General features: G+C 42.9%; 1 protein-coding gene across 2 annotated transcripts; it reads right to left on the bottom strand.

Annotated features, from left to right (window-relative positions):
* Positions 1–19: 19 nt before the first annotated feature.
* On the bottom strand, positions 20–20134 carry LOC112266635 (neuronal acetylcholine receptor subunit alpha-7). Of its 2 annotated transcripts, none has more exons than XM_024444299.2 (10): positions 19450–20134; positions 15891–16030; positions 15627–15671; positions 15369–15478; positions 15177–15256; positions 10342–10509; positions 10003–10197; positions 8193–8279; positions 7052–7161; positions 20–2145 (listed from the first exon to the last, which is right to left on the bottom strand). In XM_024444299.2, exons 1-10 carry the CDS (start codon positions 19613–19615, stop codon positions 1444–1446), a joined length of 1803 nt encoding a protein of 600 aa, XP_024300067.1. In that variant the 5' UTR covers positions 19616–20134; the 3' UTR covers positions 20–1443. The 2 variants fall into 2 exon arrangements, with proteins under 2 accessions (XP_024300067.1, XP_042151687.1); XM_042295753.1 differs by lacking the exon at positions 19450–20134 and adding an exon at positions 16401–18317.
* Between the last annotated feature and the right edge of the window lie 726 nt (positions 20135–20860).

Below are 20860 nucleotides of genomic sequence, written 5' to 3'. Positions count from 1 at the left end.
CCGTTGAGGAAGGCAAGGATGGTAGAAAAATAATACTTTATTTCGGGATGGGAAATGTTTCTATACATGTGTGTGCCAGAGAGTCAGTCCAACTCCCAGCTTGAGGTTTCCACTGAAGGGAGGAGATGCGTCAGTTTATAGAGCGAGCGGGAGATGTGAGATCTTCCAGGAGCTGTCTCAGGTCTTTAAAATAACGATAGGAAATATATTTTAGTAAGTATATGTTGAATTTGGAAAATATGAAAATATCGAAAAATAAAACTCCCTTCAATTGTCAACCATATTGTGCAATATAAAAATGAGTGTCATTCCAATCATCCAAGTCATTTGTGTGTTCATCTTGAGGTTTGAGGATCACTTTCCTTCACATTCCTCTTAAAGTTGCTGACCTCGCAAACAGTATATTAAGATTTCACTTTGGAGCTCAATGAGATCAGCCTTCTCTATTAGGACCTGCCAAATTCTATTAGGTGACTGTTTGATGGGTCATTATTGGATCGACCCTCCACTGTAACACAATTACTGGCAATTACACTGATTACACACTAATGCAGTTGCCCAATCACAAGGAGCGCTACACACCGTAGGACAAAAAGTGGAGATTGGTATACACTGGCAACCCACTGACAGATAAGGCCTGGGGAAGGAAATGGAAATTCATTTGGTGCCTCAACTGATCTGAAATCGGCTGCATGTTATTTAAGGCCTTTCAATTTGATGCCCATGAAACAAATGACAGAATGAAAGATTAGATATTATTTTCATTCCTCTAATCCGCTTTGTTCTTTCTATCTCAAAGACAAGGCCAAGTTCAGTTTGTTTGACCCTCCCACCTTCACTGTCACCAGGGAAAACCTCTGTCTGTTCACACACTCATTCCTTGTCTTTCCTTGTAAAAGTCAGTCTCTCCCCCTCCCTCCTGGTCCCCTGTTTCAGTAAATGATGCAGTCTTTCTTTGCCTTTTTTTCTTTTCTGGGATTTGACATCAAATAAAACAGCCCTATCCATCTGTCTATTTCCCTCTCTCTCTTTCTGTAAGTACTGCAATCTTCCCAATCTCAGGTTGAATTATCCCATGCTCCACTTTTCTTATTGCCCTTCCTGTTCACCTTCACTTCTTAAAGGTCTTTGAAAAAGCCTCATAATTCAGTACAATTTACTTCACCCTGTACAGTCGTTGAACCATGCCTTTTTGGATTCTTCGCCCATAAACTCATCGCGCCCCATCCTGTTCCATTTCATCAGAGGTCATTGATAGACTTCAAGAGAACATCTTGAGATGTTCTATAGTCATCTCCAAAGAACCCCCCTCATCTTGACAGGAGGGTCCCTGACAATAGCCCTCTTGGACTAAGCCCCAAATCATTCCACATCCTGCTCTTTCTCCCCTACATCTCTTCTCCCTCATTCTTTCTCTTCTCCTCTGCCCCATCCTCTTCTTCCTCAGAAGAAGTCCTTGGAGGCAGCCTCGACAAAGTTGGGAGCGGACATGAGGATGGCGATGGTGCAGATGATGTTGAACATACTGAAGGCCACCAGGCAGAGCCGGTCAATGACAGCTGCCGCAAACTTCCACTGGTCGGCCACGCTCTCCGTCTCATCCTGTTCACGGAAGCGGTCCGCCATGTAACGCACCTCCTCCAGAATAGCCTGGAGCTGGGGATCACCTATACCCCCTCCCGAGTACTGTCCTCCAACCCCTATTCCAAAGCCTCCGCCACTGGAAATGGTGCTAGGGCAGCCCACAGTGTCCTCGTTGGGGGTGGGGGGTGGTGGAGGGGGGCTGCCTGCTACTCGAGGAGGCCCGGCTGAGATGCTGTAACTCTGGATGTGGTCTGGGAGCAGTGGGGGGTCGTCCAGGTTCTGGAAGCCGATGTAGAGCAGGTTTCCGTTGTTGTTGGCGCTGGACTGGGCGTGAAGGTGGGGTTGACCCACGTGCAGGGGGCCAGCCTGGAGAGGGGCCAGGTTCTGGGGGTGCAGTGGGTTGAGCATGGGGTCTGGAGGGTTAGGGATGCTACCGCTTTGGGAGCTTGAAGAGCAGCGCCGTAGGTGGGGGGCGCAGGGTGGTCGCTCTGGGTCATCACTCTCCCCTGGGCGCTTCATACGTAGGAACCATGCTACCCACTGCAGTAGGACCACATTAACCTGAAAGGGAGAATAAATCAGAGAAGGATGTTATAATATAGATACATAGCAAGGGAGGAACACGCATCTAGTGAGGAATACACTTACTCTTACAAAGGGTAGTGCACTTGGTAATACACTTGGGGGGGAAAACCGTTAAGGCAGTTAAAGCTTGACACAGTGGGTTGTGTGTGCGGATGCTGGTATATTCAACTTGACCTTTAGTATTCAATGCTACTTTCATGAGCACAAGAATGAGAAAATTGCCTAAGGCAGGAATTTTACAATTACCTTTTGTGGGATATAAAGCTATATTTAAATTCTAACCACGGAATTAAAGTTAAGACACCGCGGCATCTGCCTCCTCCTTACATATCTTTTATCCCTTTTTATATCTAGACAAAAACCAGTCTTTACATACCGTCTTTTCTTTTTATATCTGAAAGGGCTATGGGGTAAAAAACATGGTACATTTAAAACCCGCCTCGAGAACTAGTCATTGCTGCGGTATTTTCTTAAATTCTGCCTATGGCTCTGTGAAAACCGAGCCGTTCAACAAGTCCCGGCTTTGGGACGACGCTCACCTGGGTGAACCACTCACAAAGCTTCACAGTAATACTTTGGCATGTATTCTCTCCGTTCACTTGCTTTTTATCGCTTGATCATTTCACCCGTAATTTCTTCTTGCATGTTTTGCTCCAATTGCTACTGTCTGCTGCTACTATTATACATTAGTTGGTGAAGATGTTTTCTAGCAAGTTATCAATGTGCATAGTATATTTAAAGTGGAGAGAGGCTAGGAAAAAAATATGAAATGCCGATCTGCATTCTGAATGCAAGTTTTGAGAACACAGACAATTCCGCTGCTTCCTTAATTTATATACACTCAGTGGTTCGCTCCTACAGACACACGTGGCTTGCTATATAAAGCAGGCATTGAGGCATTCAGTTACTGTTCGATTGAACGTTAGAATGGGAAAAATTAGTAACCTAAGTGACTTTGAGCACGTGGTAGGCGCTTCGGTTTCAGTATCTCAGAAACAGCCGGCTTCCTAGGCTTTTCACTCACAACCGTTTCTAGGGTTTACCGAGAATGGTGCGACAAACAAAAAACATCCAGTCAGTGGCAGTCCTGTGGGCAAAAACAGCTTGTTGATGAGAGAGGTCAGAGGAGAATGGCAAGAATCGTGCTAGCGAACAGGCGGGCCCACAAACAGGCAAAAAAATGGCGTAGCACAACAGTGGGGAGCAGAACGGCGTCTCGGAACGCACAACTCGTCCACTCCAGGTTCCACGCCTGTCAGCTAAAAACAAGAAGCTTGTTTTTAGCTCCAGTGGGCACTCGATCACCAACACTGGAAAATTGATGAATGGAAAAACATCCCCTTGTCCAACGAATCCAAGTTCCTGTTGCGTCATGCTGATGGCAGAGTCAGGATTTGGCGTAAGCAACATCAGTCCATGGCCCCATCCTGCCTGGTGTCAACGATACAGGTGTATATGGAATGTTTTCCTGACACATTAGGTCCCATGATACCTATCGAGCAATGTTTCCATAACCAGGAGAATTCAGGCTGTTCTGGATGCAAAGGGGGGGGGGGGTCCAACCCGTTACTAAATGGGTGTACCTAATTGAATTAGAGGGCTATGCCGCTGGAATTTATACACTGAGTAGGTGAAGTTATGGAGATTGTACTCCTATTAAAGAGACGGCGAGAGAGACATTTCCTCGGTTTAGGGTTATTTCATGTTGATTGGACATTAACAATGTTTGCAATTCTGTGCTATTTCACTCAGCTGTGATTATCCAATTAACTGTCCATTTATCCGCCAACCGTGATGTCCTAGCCGCGTCTAAATCATGGCTTAGGAAGGCCACCAAAAATCCTGAAATTTCTATCCCTAGCTATAACATCTTCCGACAAGATAGAACTGCCAAAGGGGGCAGGGTTGCAATCTACTACAGAGAGAGCCTGCAGAGTTCTGTCATACTATCCAGGTCTGTGCCCAAACAATTCGAGCTTCTACTTTTAAAAATCCACCTTTCCAGAAACAAGTCTCTCACCGTTGCCGCTTATTATAGACCCACCTTCAGCCCCCAGCTGTGCCCTGGATACCATATGTGAATTGATTGCCCCCCATCTATCTTCAGAGTTTGTGTTGTTAGGTGACCTAAACTGGGATATGCTTAACAACCCAGCCGTCCTACAATCTAAACTAGATTCCCTCAATCTCACACAAATTATTAAGGAACCTACCAGGTGCAACCCTAAATCCGTAACCATGGGCACCCTCTTAGATATCATCCTGACCAACTTTCCCTCTAAATACACCTCTGCTGTCTTCAACCAGGATCTCAGCGATCACTGACTCATTGCCTGCATGCATGATGGGTCCGTGGTCAAACGACCACCCCTCATCACTGTTAAACGCTCCCTAAAACACTTTAGCGAGCAGGCCTTTCTAATCGACCTGGCCCGGGTGTCCTGAAAGGATATTGACCTAATCCCGTCAGTAGAGGATGCCGGGTTGCTCTTTAAAAGTGCTTTCCTCGCCATCTTAAATAAGCATGCCCCATTCAAAAAATAGAACTAAGAACAGATATAGCCCTTGCTTCATCCCAGACTTGACTGCCCTTGACCAGCACAAAAACATCCTGTGACGTTCTGCATTTAGCATCGAATAGCCTCCACGATATGCAACTTTTCAGGGAAGTCAGGAACCGATATACTTAGTCAGTTAAGAAAGCTACGGCTATCTTTTTCAAACAGAAATTTGCATTCTGTAGCACTAATTCCAAAAATCCATGGAGAATAAGAGCACCTCCTTCCAGCTGCCCACTGCACTGAGGCTGGGAAACACTGTCACCACCGATAAATCTATGATAATTGATAATTTCAATAAACATTTTTCTACGGCTGGCCATGCTTTCCACCTGGCTACCCCTAACCCGGCCAACAGCTCAGCACTCTCTGCAGCAACTTGCCCAAGCCCCCCCTGCTTCTCCTTCACCCAAATCCAGACAGCTGATGTTCTGAAAGTGCTGCAAAATCTGGATTCCTACAAATCAGCTGGGCTAGACAATCTGGACCCTCTCCTTCTAAAATCATCTGCCAAAATTGTTGCAACCCCTATTACTAGCCTGTTCAATCTCTCTTTCATATCGTCTGAGATCCCCAAAGATTGGAAAGCTGCCACGGTCATCCCCCTCTTCAAAGGGGGAGACACTCTAGACCCAAACTGTTATAGACCTATATCCATCCTGCCCTGCCATTCTAAAATCTTCGATAGCCAAGTTAACAAACAGATCACTGACCATTTCGAATCCCACCGTACCTTCTCCACTATGCAATCTGGTTTCCGAACTGGTCATGGGTGCACCTCAGCCACGCTCAAGGTCCTAAATGATATCATAACCGCCATCAATAAAAAACAGTACTGTGCAGCCGTCTTTATCGACCTGGCCAAAGCTTTAGACTCTGTCAATCATTCGCATTCTTATTCTCTGGCAGTCTCTATGGGGGTTCCACAGGGTTCAATTCTCGGGCCGACTCTTTTTTTCTGTAAATATCAATGATGTCGCTCTTGCTGCTGGTGTTTCTCTGATCCACCTCTACGCAGACGACAAGATTCTGTATACATCTGGCCCTTCTTTGGACACTGCGTTAACAAACCTCCAAACAAGCTTCAATGCCATACAACACTCCTTCCATGGCCTCCAACTGTTTTTAAATGCTAGTAAAACTAAATGCATGCTCTTCAACCGATTGTTGCCCACACCCTCCCGCCCGACTAGCATCACTACTCTGGACGGTTCTGACTTAGAATATGTGGACAACTACAAATACCTAGGTGTCTGGGTAGACTGTAAACTCTCCTTCCAGACTCACATTAAGCATAACCAATGCAAAATTAAATCTAGAATCGGCTTACTATTTTGCAAACAAAGCCTCCTTCACTCATGCTGCCAAACATACCCTCGTAAAACTGACTATCCTACCGATCCTTGACTTCGGCGATGTCGTTTACAAAATAGCCTCCAACAGTTTACTCAGCAAACTGGATGTAGTCTATCACAGTGCCATCCGTTTTGTCACCAAAGCCCCATAAACTACCCACCACTACGACCTGTATGCTCTCGTTGGCTGGCCCTCACTACATAATTGTTGCCAACCCCCCTGGCTCCAGGTCATCTATCAGTCTTTGCTAGGTTAAGCCCTGCCCTGCCAAAATGATTAATCATATCACTTTAGTAAATCATTTTTAAAGGGTTAATGACCTTAGATTTGAGCATATTTTGCCTCGATTTTAGAAAATTCTCAATTACCTCACTTGTCATTGGTATTACCATCACTACTCCTCCTGGTGGTGCAATGTTATCATAATGGTACAAAGAATTAAGCTACCATATTAGTTGATTTAGAAGTGGAAGATGGACCCAAATACATTTTAAATTAAATAAAATTCTAAAATTCCATGCCCAAATTCCACTACAATTCAATAACGACCCACACGTGTTTGGCCAGTTGCAACAACGAGAAAATGGCTATACCAAAGGGGTATGGCAAACCAAGAGTTATCTTGTTAGTATTAGCCATGATGGGGTAAAAACTGTTTAATTGTGGTATACCAGGAGACCAGCCATGGAAGGTTTGGTGGGTTAGCGCATGGTGCTAAGAGTGCCGTGTTTTCCTATGGGAAATGCTCATAGTTAGTAATGAATGGCGGCAGGTAGGCTAGCGGTTTAGACGTTGGGCCAGTATCTGAAAGGTCGCTGGTTTGAATCCCGAGCCTCCTAAAGTGAAAAATCTGTTTGTGCCCTTGAGTAAGGAAAATTGCTCCGTAAGTTGTACTGGATAAGAGTGTCTGCTTAATGACTAAAATGTCAAATGTAACTGTCTTTGGACAGCATGAGGTCTGGCCTTACCCATTTGGGCATCTGGCCTCCGTTTGGGTCGTGGTGATGATACTGCAGCACCACCGTTGTAGCTATGACTGACATCCCAACAATGATCATAGTACTAGCAAAGTACTGTCCTGAAAGGGGGGCAGGAAAGAGAGAAAACAATTAGAGTAGAGAGAGGAAGCCATTTGTAATAACAATAATGCTAACAGTGGTTTTCTTGCTGATCATGACATTTTTCTTGGGCTTTAATGGGCTGGATTTGTGTTTTAGTAGTCAAAGGGGGGCAACTCATCTGTCTGGCTGCAGTGAGCTCACCGTACATCATTTCCACCATTGAATCTTTACGATTGATTTAGTCAATTACAGTTAAGGACAAACAGATGGTTAGATCACCAGTAACTAACCAACATTTGGGACAATTATTTTAAACACACACACACTACACTCTTAACAGACATACAGTGAGCTCCAAAAGTATTAGGACAGTTACATGTTGTTTTGGCTATATACTCCAGCACTTTGGATTTACTTCTACATTAATGTGGATGCTACCATGATTACGGATAATCCTGAATGAATCGTGAATAATGATGTGAGAAAGTTAGACACACATATCATACCCCCATAAAATTCTAACCTCCCATGTTATTGTAAGGGTGAGGGGTTAGCATGTCTTGGGGATAAGATATTTGTGCCTCTAACATTTTCACTCATCATTATTCATTCACGATTATCTGTAATCATGGTAGCATTCACATTAATGTAGAAGTATTTAGAAACACATTCTATTCTTATTAACAAAAGTGACTCCAAAAAGACACAATACATTATTTAGAATTAATTTCTATTAGGCCCAAAATAATCTGAAACAAACCGTAAATGCATCCAACAAATTTGTGGAGTCACAAGCTTGATGTAGACATTGCGTGCTATCAATATGGGACCAAATACTTAATTTTTTTCTTCTTTAATACATATATAAGTGTATTGGTCTGCTTAAAATGGGTGGACTATGCACAAAAAGTGCTGTAATTTCTAAATAGATGAAAATAAACTCAAATTAAAGCTGACAGTCTGCACTTTATCCTCATAGTCATTGTATCATTTCAAATCCAAAGTGCTGGAGTACAGAGCCAAAACAACAAACTGTATGAGAACACACCTATGAGAGGGATGGAATCTGAAGTGGCTGGCATGATCTCTGCCACCAGCAACATGAAGACCGTGAGCGAGAGCAGCACAGTGATACCTGAACAGAGAGAGGAAGATATTGAAAATGTATAAAACCGTGAGTGGCTGCTGAGCACAATCTCCATTTTAACTGACTAGGGGTAATAAAATGTGTGTGATACTCAGTACAACTACAACACACAACACTCCTCACACATTTATTAACATCTGTGCCTCAATCAGGTTTGATCCCGGGCGAGCCTCCAGAAATCGACATTTGTAAAGATAAACCTTATAGGCATCTCGTTGGGCAAATATTTTATGTTCTTTGCCAGTCAAGCCAACGTAATTGATTTCAACTTCATACGAGTAGATTTGGTTCGATCTGATGCAAATTGCAAAGTGTGACAGAGTAATATACTCAAAGTGAATTACTTTTGGACCATTCCTCTTCTTCAATTGCCCTTAGTAGAGCCTTACTTCTAACCCACACATATGCTTACCCTATATTAGCAATCCATCTACCCCGGCTGTCTCTGCTCCCTCTCTCTTCCCCATCTCACTCTTCATTCACCAGATCTAATCTTCATCTCCTCCCATTACCTCTGTCCCACTTTCTCCCCCCCCCCCACATTTTCCAAGTGCTTTCTTGGCATAACTGGTACCGTGCAGAAGCAAGCCGATAAAACAAACATCTTTCAAGTGAGTTGGCCCTGTTCGCTCAATAGATTAAACAAGTGTCACTTCAAGGATCGAGAGGAAATGTAGAATTTTACTTTAAAGAATGTCACAGAAGAGATGGACAGTGGCTCTCATGTAAGGCCATATGCTTATCTTGGCAAGCCTGGTTGATACCAAACTCCAAGTCCTCCTGACTTCAGCATCTGGAGAGGCTCCTTTGATGTTGGCACCCTATTCCCCATGTAGTGCACTACTTTTGACCAGAGCCCTTGTCAAAAGTAGTAGATTATAAAGGGAATATGGTGCCATTTGGGCCGCAGATGGTGCCTCAATAATGAAGGGGGCTGTGCTTTTACACTGGTTGGTTCCCCTCTATGTCCGTCTCGCTGAAACACCCATACAAATAGCCCGTGAGCGCTGCCCCCTTGCTTTACAACTGTTCGTTTTCAAATCTAAACAGAAAGAGGTCTCAACTTCCTTGGGGGAATATTTTTGGGGGTGATAATCAATCAGCTGGGTGCAATTTCTACCCTTAACATGAGACTCGATGAGAGTTTAAAAGAGAACTGCCTCTCCACACCACGGTGGGTTTTGGGTACATAGCTTGTGTTGCACAACATAACCGGGTATCAGCCAGGCTGTATCTTGGCACCAAATTCCTTAAAACTTGTTCATCAAGCATGGTATCAAGCTGAATTCCTGGAAGGCTGTGTGTATGTACGCTCTCTCTCCCTAATCAATTCCTGGGCTTAATTACATCAATAGGTTAATTGGCTGTGGTGTGTGAGGGATTATGCATATTTTCCAGTAATACAATGCACTGTAATGCATCCTCAAATCAGGTTAAACGTTTTACACATCCCCAAAACTCTTCTAGGTCTTCTTTGTTTTCCTCTGCTCTTTAGTTTTCACCCTTTACTAGAATCAATCTACTCTCTCTCCCCTGTCATCCTTTCTTCCCCATCACCATTATTCCCCTCCCATCCTCTTCTTATTCCTTCACTCTCTAATGCCTTTCCCCTTCTCCTCCTCTCTATGCTGCTGTCCTCCATCCTCATCTCTGTTTCTTTTAGAAAAATATCCATCCCTCTTGGATCATCCACCCTCTCCTCTCTGCTCACCCAGAGAGATCTTCTCCCCAGAGTCGGCAGGCAGTAGGAAGATAAGCAGGGTCATGGAGGACAGCAGCACACAGGGGATGAGCAAGTTTAGAGCGTAGTAGAGAGTGCGCCGGCGGATGGTCACAACGAACGTCACATCGGGGTAGGGCTCCTTACAGCAGTCATAGAACACCTCGCTACGAGTGCCTGGCACTCCTTGAGTGAGTGAGGTGAGAAAAAAAGAGAAAAAGTAAGGGACAGAATAAAGTGGGAATTTTCATAAAACTTCTAGCTTTAGTTAACAATTTAAGTTGAGCAATTGATAACAGAAATTTAGGAGGGCAGTCCAATCCCACTCACCCACTAGGTCCCATTCCCCGTTGGACATGTAACCGGAGATGTCGGCCTCGTTCATTTGTAGGTCCATCAGCCAGCCATCGTACGTCCATGAGCCAAACTTCATCTCACACTTTTGGATGTCGAAGGGGAACCAACGTACGTCCACGTTACATGTGCTCATGAAAATCCCTGACATACAGGGAAAGAGATTGATAAAAGGGATGCAAAGAGTGACATATAGGAGATATACACTGAGTGTACAAAACATTAAGAAGCTCTGACCAGGTGAAAGCTATGATCCCTTATTGATGTCATTGTTAAATCCACTTCAATCAGTATAGATGAAGGGGAGGGGACAGGTTAAAGAAGGATTTTAAAGCTTTGAGACAATTGAGATACGGATTGTGTATGCGTGTCATTCAGAGGGTGAATAGGCAAGACAAAAGATTGAAGTGCCTTTGAATGGGTTATGGTAGTGCCGGTTTGAGTGAGTCAAGAACTGCAACGCTGAAGGGTTTTTCACTCTCAACAGTTTCCCATGTGTATCAAGAATGGTCCACCACCTGGACAGGACATCCAGCCAACTTGACACAACTGTGGGAAGTGTCTGTGGGAACGCTTTCGACACCTTGTAGAGTATATGCCCCAACATATCGAGGCTGTTCTGAGGGCAAAAGTGGGTGCAACTCAATATTAGGAAGGTGTTCCTAATGTTTTGTACACTGTGTAGACATCCATACAGTGGGAGATTGTGAGAGCAAATTAGAGACATTTTACTTGTTGTTCACTTACACTTTTAAAAATGTTACTATGCACATACTGTATCTTCTTGTTCTGGCACCTATTTTTAAGCACTCTGGAGGAGGGATCAGTACTTAACCACAGTTAAACATGACAACCATACAAGAGTGAGTGACTACGTCCCAATTATCTCTCCCTCTTACCATATTGCACTTGTTCACGTCCCTTCACTGATTTTAAAGGAAATGACTGGTGTAAATTCCCTCTAGCCTGGCCCCTGCCTCCACCAATCCAATGCTTTTAGATTTGTGGAAAGTAGTGAATGAGTCTACACTTCAGGAGAAAGGAGATATATTGGTGGGACGCACCCAGAGAGTGCCATATAGAAAGTGACACTGATCTCTACTCTGCAGACAGCTTATCCAGACTATAATCAGATCAACTTTTTCATTATACAGAACCACACACACACAGACACACAAAGTACAACACAATCGATGCACAGAGAGATCGCTGGCAAAGTAAAAACTGAAATGAACAAATCAAGCCTGTTGAGTTGTCCAGTAGTGCACACAACCAAAATGCCAAAGTAGTCTTCCAAACAGCACTCAAAAATATGAATTATGAGTCACAAGACATGCAAATTAAGCTTTAGAAAAAGAGAGAAGGGTCTGAAAAGCAATTTTAAAGGTTTAGAAGTTGACAATCAAACCAAATTAAATCCAGCATTAATTATAAAACGTAGTCACTTCACATATCAAATTCCCAATGCAAGATTTAAAATGTAGTTTCATTCAGTAGTTGTTTTTTCCCCGCTCATAATGGCATTGCTTTATAGTCTCTGAGCCGTGAAATTGTCAAGAATGAACAGTCCAATATACAATTCACCTCTTTGTGCTGTTGTAAGGGCTCTATAATAACTTATTGTTTTCTCTAGATTCATTAAACCTAAAACTAAACCGATTAGCTAAAAGCTACATTTACTTCCATTTGCAATTCACTGCTCTCCTGCAGCTCTGTAACAGATCCTCTAAGCTAATAATTAGGTTACTCTAAAAGCTGATCCGACAAGCAACAATGCTTGACCAAAATGTCCTCTAAAACGGCAACCAATATCTCAAGATTCTTTACTTCATACTGTATTTTTTTATCTTAAATCTCTGGAGAATTCCCTGAAAAACAACCCCTGCACAGGAAACAAGATGGATCACCCCAGCATTCAAAATCTATTTCCTTTCGTTCCCTTAGTGTTTGTCCCAAACGGCACCGTTTGGGAACCAGCCTAAGACACCATCCTGCCAATACACCATGCATCATATCTGAGCTATATATGAAAACTATTTCCAAATGTTACCATCCACCTAAAGTTCTATCATATATCTCATCTGAGCTATGAAAACTATTCCTAAACCTTTAAAAACCACGAGATCTCCAGAGGGTTGCTGCTTTTTAATTATTTACCCAGGAGTCAAGCTCCCAAACCCTCCCTGGCATACAGAGCCCATAGTCTTTTATCTCCAGACCAAATGGAGGCCAAATGGACCCCAGTAATTACACAGGCTTTTATGACGAGAGGCCAGATCAGATCTTTGATATTCTGTATAGTATAGCGTTCCTGTGTGTGTCGCAGTCCCAATTCTCCATGCACGACATCATCATGATTTCATCCCAAATGGCACCCTATTCCCTACGTAGTGCGCTACTTCGACCAGCGCTCTATGGGACCTGGTTAAAATGTGCGCACTATATAGGGAATAGGGTGCAATTTGGGACACAGCCCCATATCACCCCTTCTGACAACATTTAATTATCCAACTGTGTTTACATTCACCACCTTATAAATAAACATATCCACTGAATAAGTAATGATGGAATTTCTTTGCACCCATTCCTTGACTTGACTTCAAAAGGCCATTTTGGTTTAGTCTGGCACAAGGGACTGGACCCCAGAAGTCTTTAATGTGGGGTTGGGGGAGAAGTCTGAGAGGATTCAACCAATTTGGTCTTAAAATTTGAGAGGGGTAAATATCTCCCATATAGAAGAAACACTGCACATTGGGATTTGTTGCTATAGTAGCTGAGGATGCTGTTTCAAATATTGATGTCATAATTAAGAATAATCGGAAACCCAGAACTAAAATCTTGCGTACTTGCATCAGATGCTCAATTAAGTTCTTGGTGCAGATGTGTTAGAAAAGATATTCGAACGAACAGCAGAAGCAGATCGGTAGCTCCACCCCACTCTGTCTGCAAGTTATGGACAAGTCTATGGGCCAAATGTCCCCTCCCCTTCAGAAATTCAAAAGATGCGAACACCTGCGAAATTGTGATTTTTCCAAATGATCAGTGACAGAATCTGCGCACCGGAACAAAGTTCTCCGTTAGTTGTGTGATCCCACAGTCTGTTGACAGACACTGTGACACCATTTATGTTACATGTGTCTGTCCACGAGAGATTATACAAAACAGATAGGGAGACACACATACCCACTGATACAGAAAAGGCCACTACCAAAGTTTAAAAAAAAAATATATATATACAGTACCAGCCAAAAGTTTGGACACACCTACTATATTTTTTGCTATTTTCTACAGTGTAGAATAATAGTGAAGACATCACAACTATGAAATAACATATATAGAATCATGTAGTAACCAAAGAAGTGTTAAACAAATATATTTTATATTTGAGATTCTTCAAAGTAGCCACCCTTTGCCTTGATGACAGCTTTGCACACTCTTGGCATTCTCTCAACCAGCTTCATGAGGTCGTCACCTGGAATATATTTCAATTAACAGGTGTGCCTTTAAGTTAATTTGTTGAATTACTTTCCTTAATGCATTTGAGACAATCAGTTGTGTTGTGACAGGTAGGGGTGGAATAATAAAAGACCAAGTCCATATTATGGAAAGAACACCTCAAATAAGCAAAGAGAAACGACAGTCCATCATTACTTTAAGACATGAAGGTCAGTCAATCAGGAACATTTCAAGAACTTTGAATGTTTCTTCAAGTGCAGTCGCTAAAACCATCAAGCGCTATGATGTAACCAGCTCTCATGAGGACCGCTACAAGAAAAGAAGACCCAAAGTTACCTCTGCTGCAGAGGATAAGTTCATTAGAGTTAAATGCACCTCAGATTGCATCCCAAATAAATACTTCACAGAATTCAAGTAACAGACACATCTCAACATCAACTGTTCAGAGGAGACTGTGAATCAGACCTTCATGGTTGAATTGCTGCAAAGAAACCACTACTAAAGGACACCAATAATAAGAAGAAACTTGCTTGGGCCAAGAAACACAAGCAATGGACATTTGACCAGGGGAAATCTTTTCTTTGGTCTGATGAGTCCAAATTTGAGATTTTTCGTTCCAACTGCCGTGTCTTTGTGAGACGTAGAGTAGGTGAACGGATGATCTCCACATGTGTGGTTCCCATTGTGAAGCATAGAGGAGGAGGTGTGATGATGTGGGGCTGCTTTGCTGGTGACACTGTCTGAGATTTATTTAGAATTCAAGGCACACTTAACCAGCATGGCTACCACAGCATTCTGCAGCGATACGGCATTCCATCTGGTTTGCGCTTAGTGGTACTATCATTTGTTTTTCAACAGGACAATGACCCAAAACACACTTCCAGGCTGTGTAGGGGCTATTTGACAAAGAAGGAGAGTGATGGTGCTGCATCAGATGACCTGGCCTCCACAATCACCTGACCTCAACCCATTTGAGATGGTTTGGGATGAGTTGGACCGCAGAGTGAAGAAAAGCAGCCAACAAGTGCTCAGCATATGTGGGAACTCCTTCAAGAATGTTGGAAAAGCATTCCTCATGAAGCTGGTTGAGAGAATGCCAAGAGTGTGAAAAGCTGTCATCAAGGCAAAGGGTGGCTACTTTGAATAATGTAAAATATATTGATTTGTTTAACACTTTTTTGGTTACTACATAATTCCATATGTGTTATTTCACAGTTTTGATGTCTTCACTATTATTCCACAATGTCGAAAATAGTACAAATAAAGAAAATCCCTTGAATGAGTAGGTGTGTCCAAACTTTTGACTGATACTGTATGTAATATCAACAGAGTAGGAAAGATAGAAAGGGACTCACCTGGAGGGAGATACTCCGCAAAGCCACTGGAGTTGACCAACACATTGGTCTTGAAGGTGGAGTCAAAGTCATCGTCTGCACTGAGGAAAGAGAAAGGAAAGGGTGGATCAAACTCTGGACAGTAGGGTTTTAAAACCATAAGACACATGCATGTGATGCATGACGATATGAATAGGACCATAGGTGTATTACCTGTTGTAGAGGAGGATGTCTGGCGTCCACACCTGGTCAGTTGTGAACCGAAGGTTTTTCACTCCAGGGTATTCAGTCTGGTTCCACTGAAGATAATGATCAAACCAGCTCTGGAAGATAGACTCAGACTGGATATATTGGACATGGTAATTTAATTAAACTTCAACTGAATATATAACTAAGAAGGTCCACTGAGAAGGATACAATACATTCACTCTCACTCCGACAGCTGTTCACTTGAAGCTGTGCTGTGCTTACCATCCGAAGCCAGATGTTAGTGGTGAGGACCTGATTCTTCTCATCCTATAATATGTAAATCATTTTGAGTCAATTCTTCTTCTAAGGAGCTATATTGAGAGACATGCCTCAAAGAATTCTGAGTCATTTTTGAAGTTGCAGTGGAATATTTACTTTAACAGAGCAGAGTTTGCACAGGTATAGACGAAGACACTAACAGACAGGTCGACGTACTGACAAGCAGACGGATAAAATAACAAATGTAATATGAACATTGATCCCTACCACATCCATGATCTGCATCAGACTGATAGTGAAGAAGACTGTGAGGGAGTGTGAATCATTGCCCACCGGCCTCTCCATTCGATTGTAGTCCTTCAGAAGGTTCTTCAACAAGGTTCTCTGGTGAGGGCCCTGAATCGACACTGAGAGAGGAAGGGAGGAGAGGGAGATGGAAAGAAAGAGAGAAAAGGAGAGTAGAAGATTTCAGAATAGAGGTGATGAAGACAAAAGAGGGGCCATGGAAAGGGGAATATGTACGGGGAAGAAGGGATCAGAGAGAGAAGATTTAAGAAAAGATTTCAGAAAAGGCGATATAGAAGGAAAAAAAAGAGGACCGGCATGAAGAGGACCGCCCACTGGGCACAGACGTAATTTCAATGTCTAGTTTTGATTTACATTTGGTTGAGTTATCAACTAATGTGAATGCAACGTGAAATCAACAAAGAAATGTCACCATGTCATTGATTGAATTTAGGTTCAAAGTTGGGTGGAAAAAAAATGAAATCCCCTTACGTTGATGACATTTTGCAAATCCAATCAGTTCTCCACATTGATTCAACATCATCACATTACATGTTTTTGTTGAAGTTATGTGAAAACAACGTTAATGCAACCAGTTTTTGCCCAGTGAGAGGAGAAAGGAAAATGGACAGAGAAGAATGGAGCAGAGAGAGATGGAAGGAAAGAGGGAGAAGGAGAGTAGAAGATTTCAGAAGCGCGGTGATATACAAAAGAGGGGGCATGGACAGGAGAGGAAAGTATGTGGGATAAGTAAAGATGAAGAAGAATAGCGGAGGAGGAATCGGGGAAATTAGTGGAGGATGAGAGGAACCTCAGTGAAAGTTGTAGGCACACCTTATCAATGCTTAATTAATGAATAATCAAGCAGTTTCGTAAGTGTAAAACCCGTGAAGCACTACAAATTTAAGTAAGAGTGGGTGAATCATTAAATAAGGCATGATGTTCAAAGGATTTGCTTCATAATAGTGTTGTAGAGACTCATTTACATACAGTCAGGTCAAATTATTGGCATCCTTGATAAAATGAACAAATGAACAAAAAAGAATGTATAAAATAAATAATACAAATACTGAGCTATATTGTATGCTCCAAAAAATTGGGACATTTTGTTTAACTATTAATAAAAACAATTCTCAAAAAGATAGGGGTCATAGTCATTAGCACCCCTCCTTTCAATACCTCAACTTGCGAGCATTTCGGCAAATGAGCCTTTTTCTAAAATATTTTATTAGATTGGAGAACACATTTTAGAGAGATCTTAGACCATTCTTCCATACAGAATATTTCCAAAGAGCTCTATTTTCATGTCATCTGACCACAGCACCAGTTCCAATCCAAGTTCCAATGCCATTTAGCAAACTCCAGGCATTTACATTTGTTGGAGGACATGGAAATAGAGCTCTTTAGCCACACACCAGTGGTAGGTTTTGTGTCCAAAGAAAGGTTAATATGCAGAAACTAACCCTATACCTACTGTCAAATGTGATGGACCTTTAATGTTATGCGGCTATTTTGCATCCACTGGTCCTGGGGCCCTTGTTAAGGTCAACAGCATCATGAACTTTACACATTACCAGGATAGTTTTGTCAAAACCCTGGTTGCTTCTGCTAGCAAGACACTGACACTAAACAAACATCAAAACCCACAAAAAAAGTATTATTTGGCCACAAAATCAACAGTCTCCGAACAAACCTGTGGTTTGAATTGAAGGTGGCAGTCCATAAATGCAAATGAAGGATATCAAGGATCTGGAAATATTCTGTATGGAGGAATGGTCTAAAATCCCTCCCAATGTGTTCTCCAATTTCCAACTGTAGCTAGTATTGACATTATAATTAAATCCCAATGGATTAGTTTCCATGAAACAGCTGCCTGTGTTGGCTTCCGAGTTAGAGCAGTGTCCTTAGCCAGCTAGTTAAACATTTGGCTATAGGTTAGCACTGGCAGTATGGGATTATGGAGAGTGAATTAAATTGTTTCTTCGTCATCTTGCTAGGTAGTTACCTAGCTGTGACCATATGGCTAGTATCAACAAGGGCTTTCTACAAAATAGTAACATTAGTGCAGCTAGCTAGCTAACATTGAAATCTAGACCATAAACTAAGCAGCACCTTCTGGTTTGGAGTATTTTAACGAGGCTGAGTGGCTGACGACGTCAAGGTCTATGCTGTGTGAACACAAAAGAGATTGACTGTCGACACTCTGTTCAGAGGTGCTAAGTAAGTACTGTCGGCAGGCAAACATTTGACAATCCGATGTGTCAGCTAAAAAGTCAGTGGATTTTAAATATTTTAGATGTGACATAGCATATTCTTGTCAGCATCTTTTATATATTACTTTTTTTAATGTAACTAGGCGAGTCAGTTAAGAACACATTTTTATTTACAATGACAGCCTACCCCGTCCAAACCCTAACCCAGACGACGCTGGACCAATTGTGCGCCGCCCTATGGGACTCCCAATGATGGCTAGTTGTGATACAGCCTGGAATCGAACCAGGGTCTGTAGTGATGCCTACTAGCACTGAGATGCAGTGCCTTAGACCGCTGTGCCACTCAGGTATTGTCATGTCTAGTGTATTTGCTTTTGTCTTTTAACCTCCTAGCCCATAACTTTAGTCCTACTATTTTGCCCTATATGTGTTTAGTTGTTGCGTGTCATTTCAAATCCATTTGGTGTACAAACAGATATTAAGTGCTCTGTCAGTGGTCTGTGTACTTCTAGCTGTTTTATTATCCTTTACCACTGTGTGTCAATAGTCCCAAGGACTTTAACCATTTTTCACCGGGAAAGTAACAAGAATCTCTACAAAAGGTTACGGTCAGGAAATTATTCACGATTTTGCGTTAAGGAAAGTTCAGTAGCTCTTTACATAGTTGCAGGGCAGGCAGCCTCTGATATAATGTAGTAATACCTCTCCTCTCCCTTAGCGACCTATCTATCCTGCTGCTTACAGCTATACTCTGCTCTCTCTGTTGCAGCAACATGTCCATACATAACAACATAACAAGGAAGCAAGATCGAACCAGATCTATAATGGTATTCAATTGACGTGCCACCATTGATAATTTTCTGTTCCCTGCTGGTTCAATCCCATTGATACTGCACACTGTCCACAGAGATTTTGGAGAAAATAGAGGGTGAAAGAGTGAGGGAGGTTGTGAAATTTATGATTGCAGCGTTTTCTCTAATAAAGCATGTCTCCCCATCTCTCTCGCTTTATATACCAACTCTCTCTCTCTTTCTTTTTCTGTCCGTCCCTGCAACAGACAACATGTATTTTACGTTGAGGACCACATCACATCAGGTTCTGAATAACTGTAGACTTCTGTATTCACTAGGCACACAGGTAGGCATATACACACAGACCAACATAAAACAAGAGCACAAACACTGAGAGAACACAAAAATACTCACACACACATACACTTCTCAATCCTCCTCTCCTCCTTTCCAGTGATTCTTTCCTAGTCTTTCCCTCTGGCTTTGTAACTCTAATCTTGCAATGTAGTCAGAGAGTAAATAGAGAGGCAGACCTACCCTGGACCAAAGCAGAGAATCCACAGACAACCAGAGCCACAGAGCACCACATTTCTAATGGAGCTGAGACAGACCGGCTTTGGAGGATCCTGGATATAGGGATAAGAGGAGAGGCGGCACGGACAGGGAGATTGGATTCAAAGGCAGGAATTCCCCTGATTCGCATCCACAAAGCATGAGAAGGAATGAATGAGTTAGTCAGAAAGAAGGGTATAGAGAGAGAGCAGGACAGAGAGATAGGGGGTAGGAAATGAGGTCCAGAGCCTAAGCTCGCACATGCCGTCTGGAAAAATGCAGTGAGTGAGTGGAAGAAAAAAACAACTGATTGATTCTAGACACAAGTCAGCTCTCCCCCCACTCTCTCTTGCTCTCTCTCTCTCCTTATCCCTCTCCCTAATCGTGTCCCTCTGCTTCCCTGGGAGGTGGAGCCAAGGAGGAGAGCATGAGAGGACAAAAAGGGATGGGGACCTTTTTAAGAAAAATAGCCCCACCTGATTGATTTGAGTAAACATCTTAATTGACAAAGTGTGTGTGCGTGCGTGCATAAAAATATGCCTCTTGGGTCCAATCTCCGGATTTGTCTGTGCTGCACAGTGGGAAACACAGTCTACTGGAGCAGAGAGTTGATGGAGGGGAGAACTAGTCTGTGTGTGAGTGATCGAGCGAGCGAGGTGATAGATAGGTGAGGTGGTTTTGGCTGGGATGTGTGTGGTGGGGAAGTAGCTCCGTTGGGGGGGGGGTTGAATCAGCAGGACAGATGGTCTCTCGTCTAATTGAGAAAGTGCTGGGCTCTGCATGGGGGCCCAGGAATGTGCATAGTTAAACTCCAATCCTCATTCGTTCTCATGAAGTGCTGATGCAAGGAAGGGGAGAGGAGAGAAACTGAGATAGGGACCGTATAATAGATTACACTATTACTTCTGCTGCCCTTTGCTATCCACGGCTCTTGGGGGGTTGTCAGACATCCCGTGTGCCCTAGAGGCACAGATTCACTCATGACTCATGGGTGCACACAATGAAGAATGGCCTGTAGAATGGGGAGAGAAAGCATCGGTATCGGTGAAGTAAATAAAACTGCACCAAGCATGAAACAACAAGGATATACAGGTAACAGCCAAAATAAAGGAAACACCAACATAAAGTGTCTTAATAGGCCGTTGGGCCACGACGAGCCGCCAGAACAGCTTCAATGCGCCCTGGCATAGATTCGACAAGTGTCTAGAACTCTATTGGAGGGATGCAACACCATTCTTCCACAGGTTTTGTTGACGGCAGTGGAAAACGCTGTCTAGGGCGCCCCTTCAGAATCTCCCATAAGTGTTCAATTGGGTTGAGATCTGGTGGCTGAGACACACACACACACCCTTTAAACCCCCTATGCTCCTTTGAGACCCGCATTTTTAAACATAAC

This window comes from Oncorhynchus tshawytscha, linkage group LG13 (genome assembly GCF_018296145.1).
Source record: "Oncorhynchus tshawytscha isolate Ot180627B linkage group LG13, Otsh_v2.0, whole genome shotgun sequence".
Taxonomy (NCBI): Eukaryota; Metazoa; Chordata; class Actinopteri; order Salmoniformes; family Salmonidae; genus Oncorhynchus; species Oncorhynchus tshawytscha.
This window is presented reverse-complemented; position numbering and strand designations above follow the sequence as displayed.

Bases quoted from the DNA above. Each gene is read 5' to 3' on its own strand.
- LOC112266635 (XM_024444299.2), bottom strand. From the start codon at position 19,615: ATGCGAATCAGGGGAATTCCTGCCTTTGAATCCAATCTCCCTGTCCGT. The intron at 10,198-10,341 runs GTGAGTGGGATT...CACTCACTCAAG, and splicing joins CGGGGAATGGGACCTAGTGG to GAGTGCCAGGCACTCGTAGC. The intron at 7,162-8,192 runs GTGTGTTCTCAT...CCCCCCTTTCAG, and splicing joins AGATTCCATCCCTCTCATAG to GACAGTACTTTGCTAGTACT.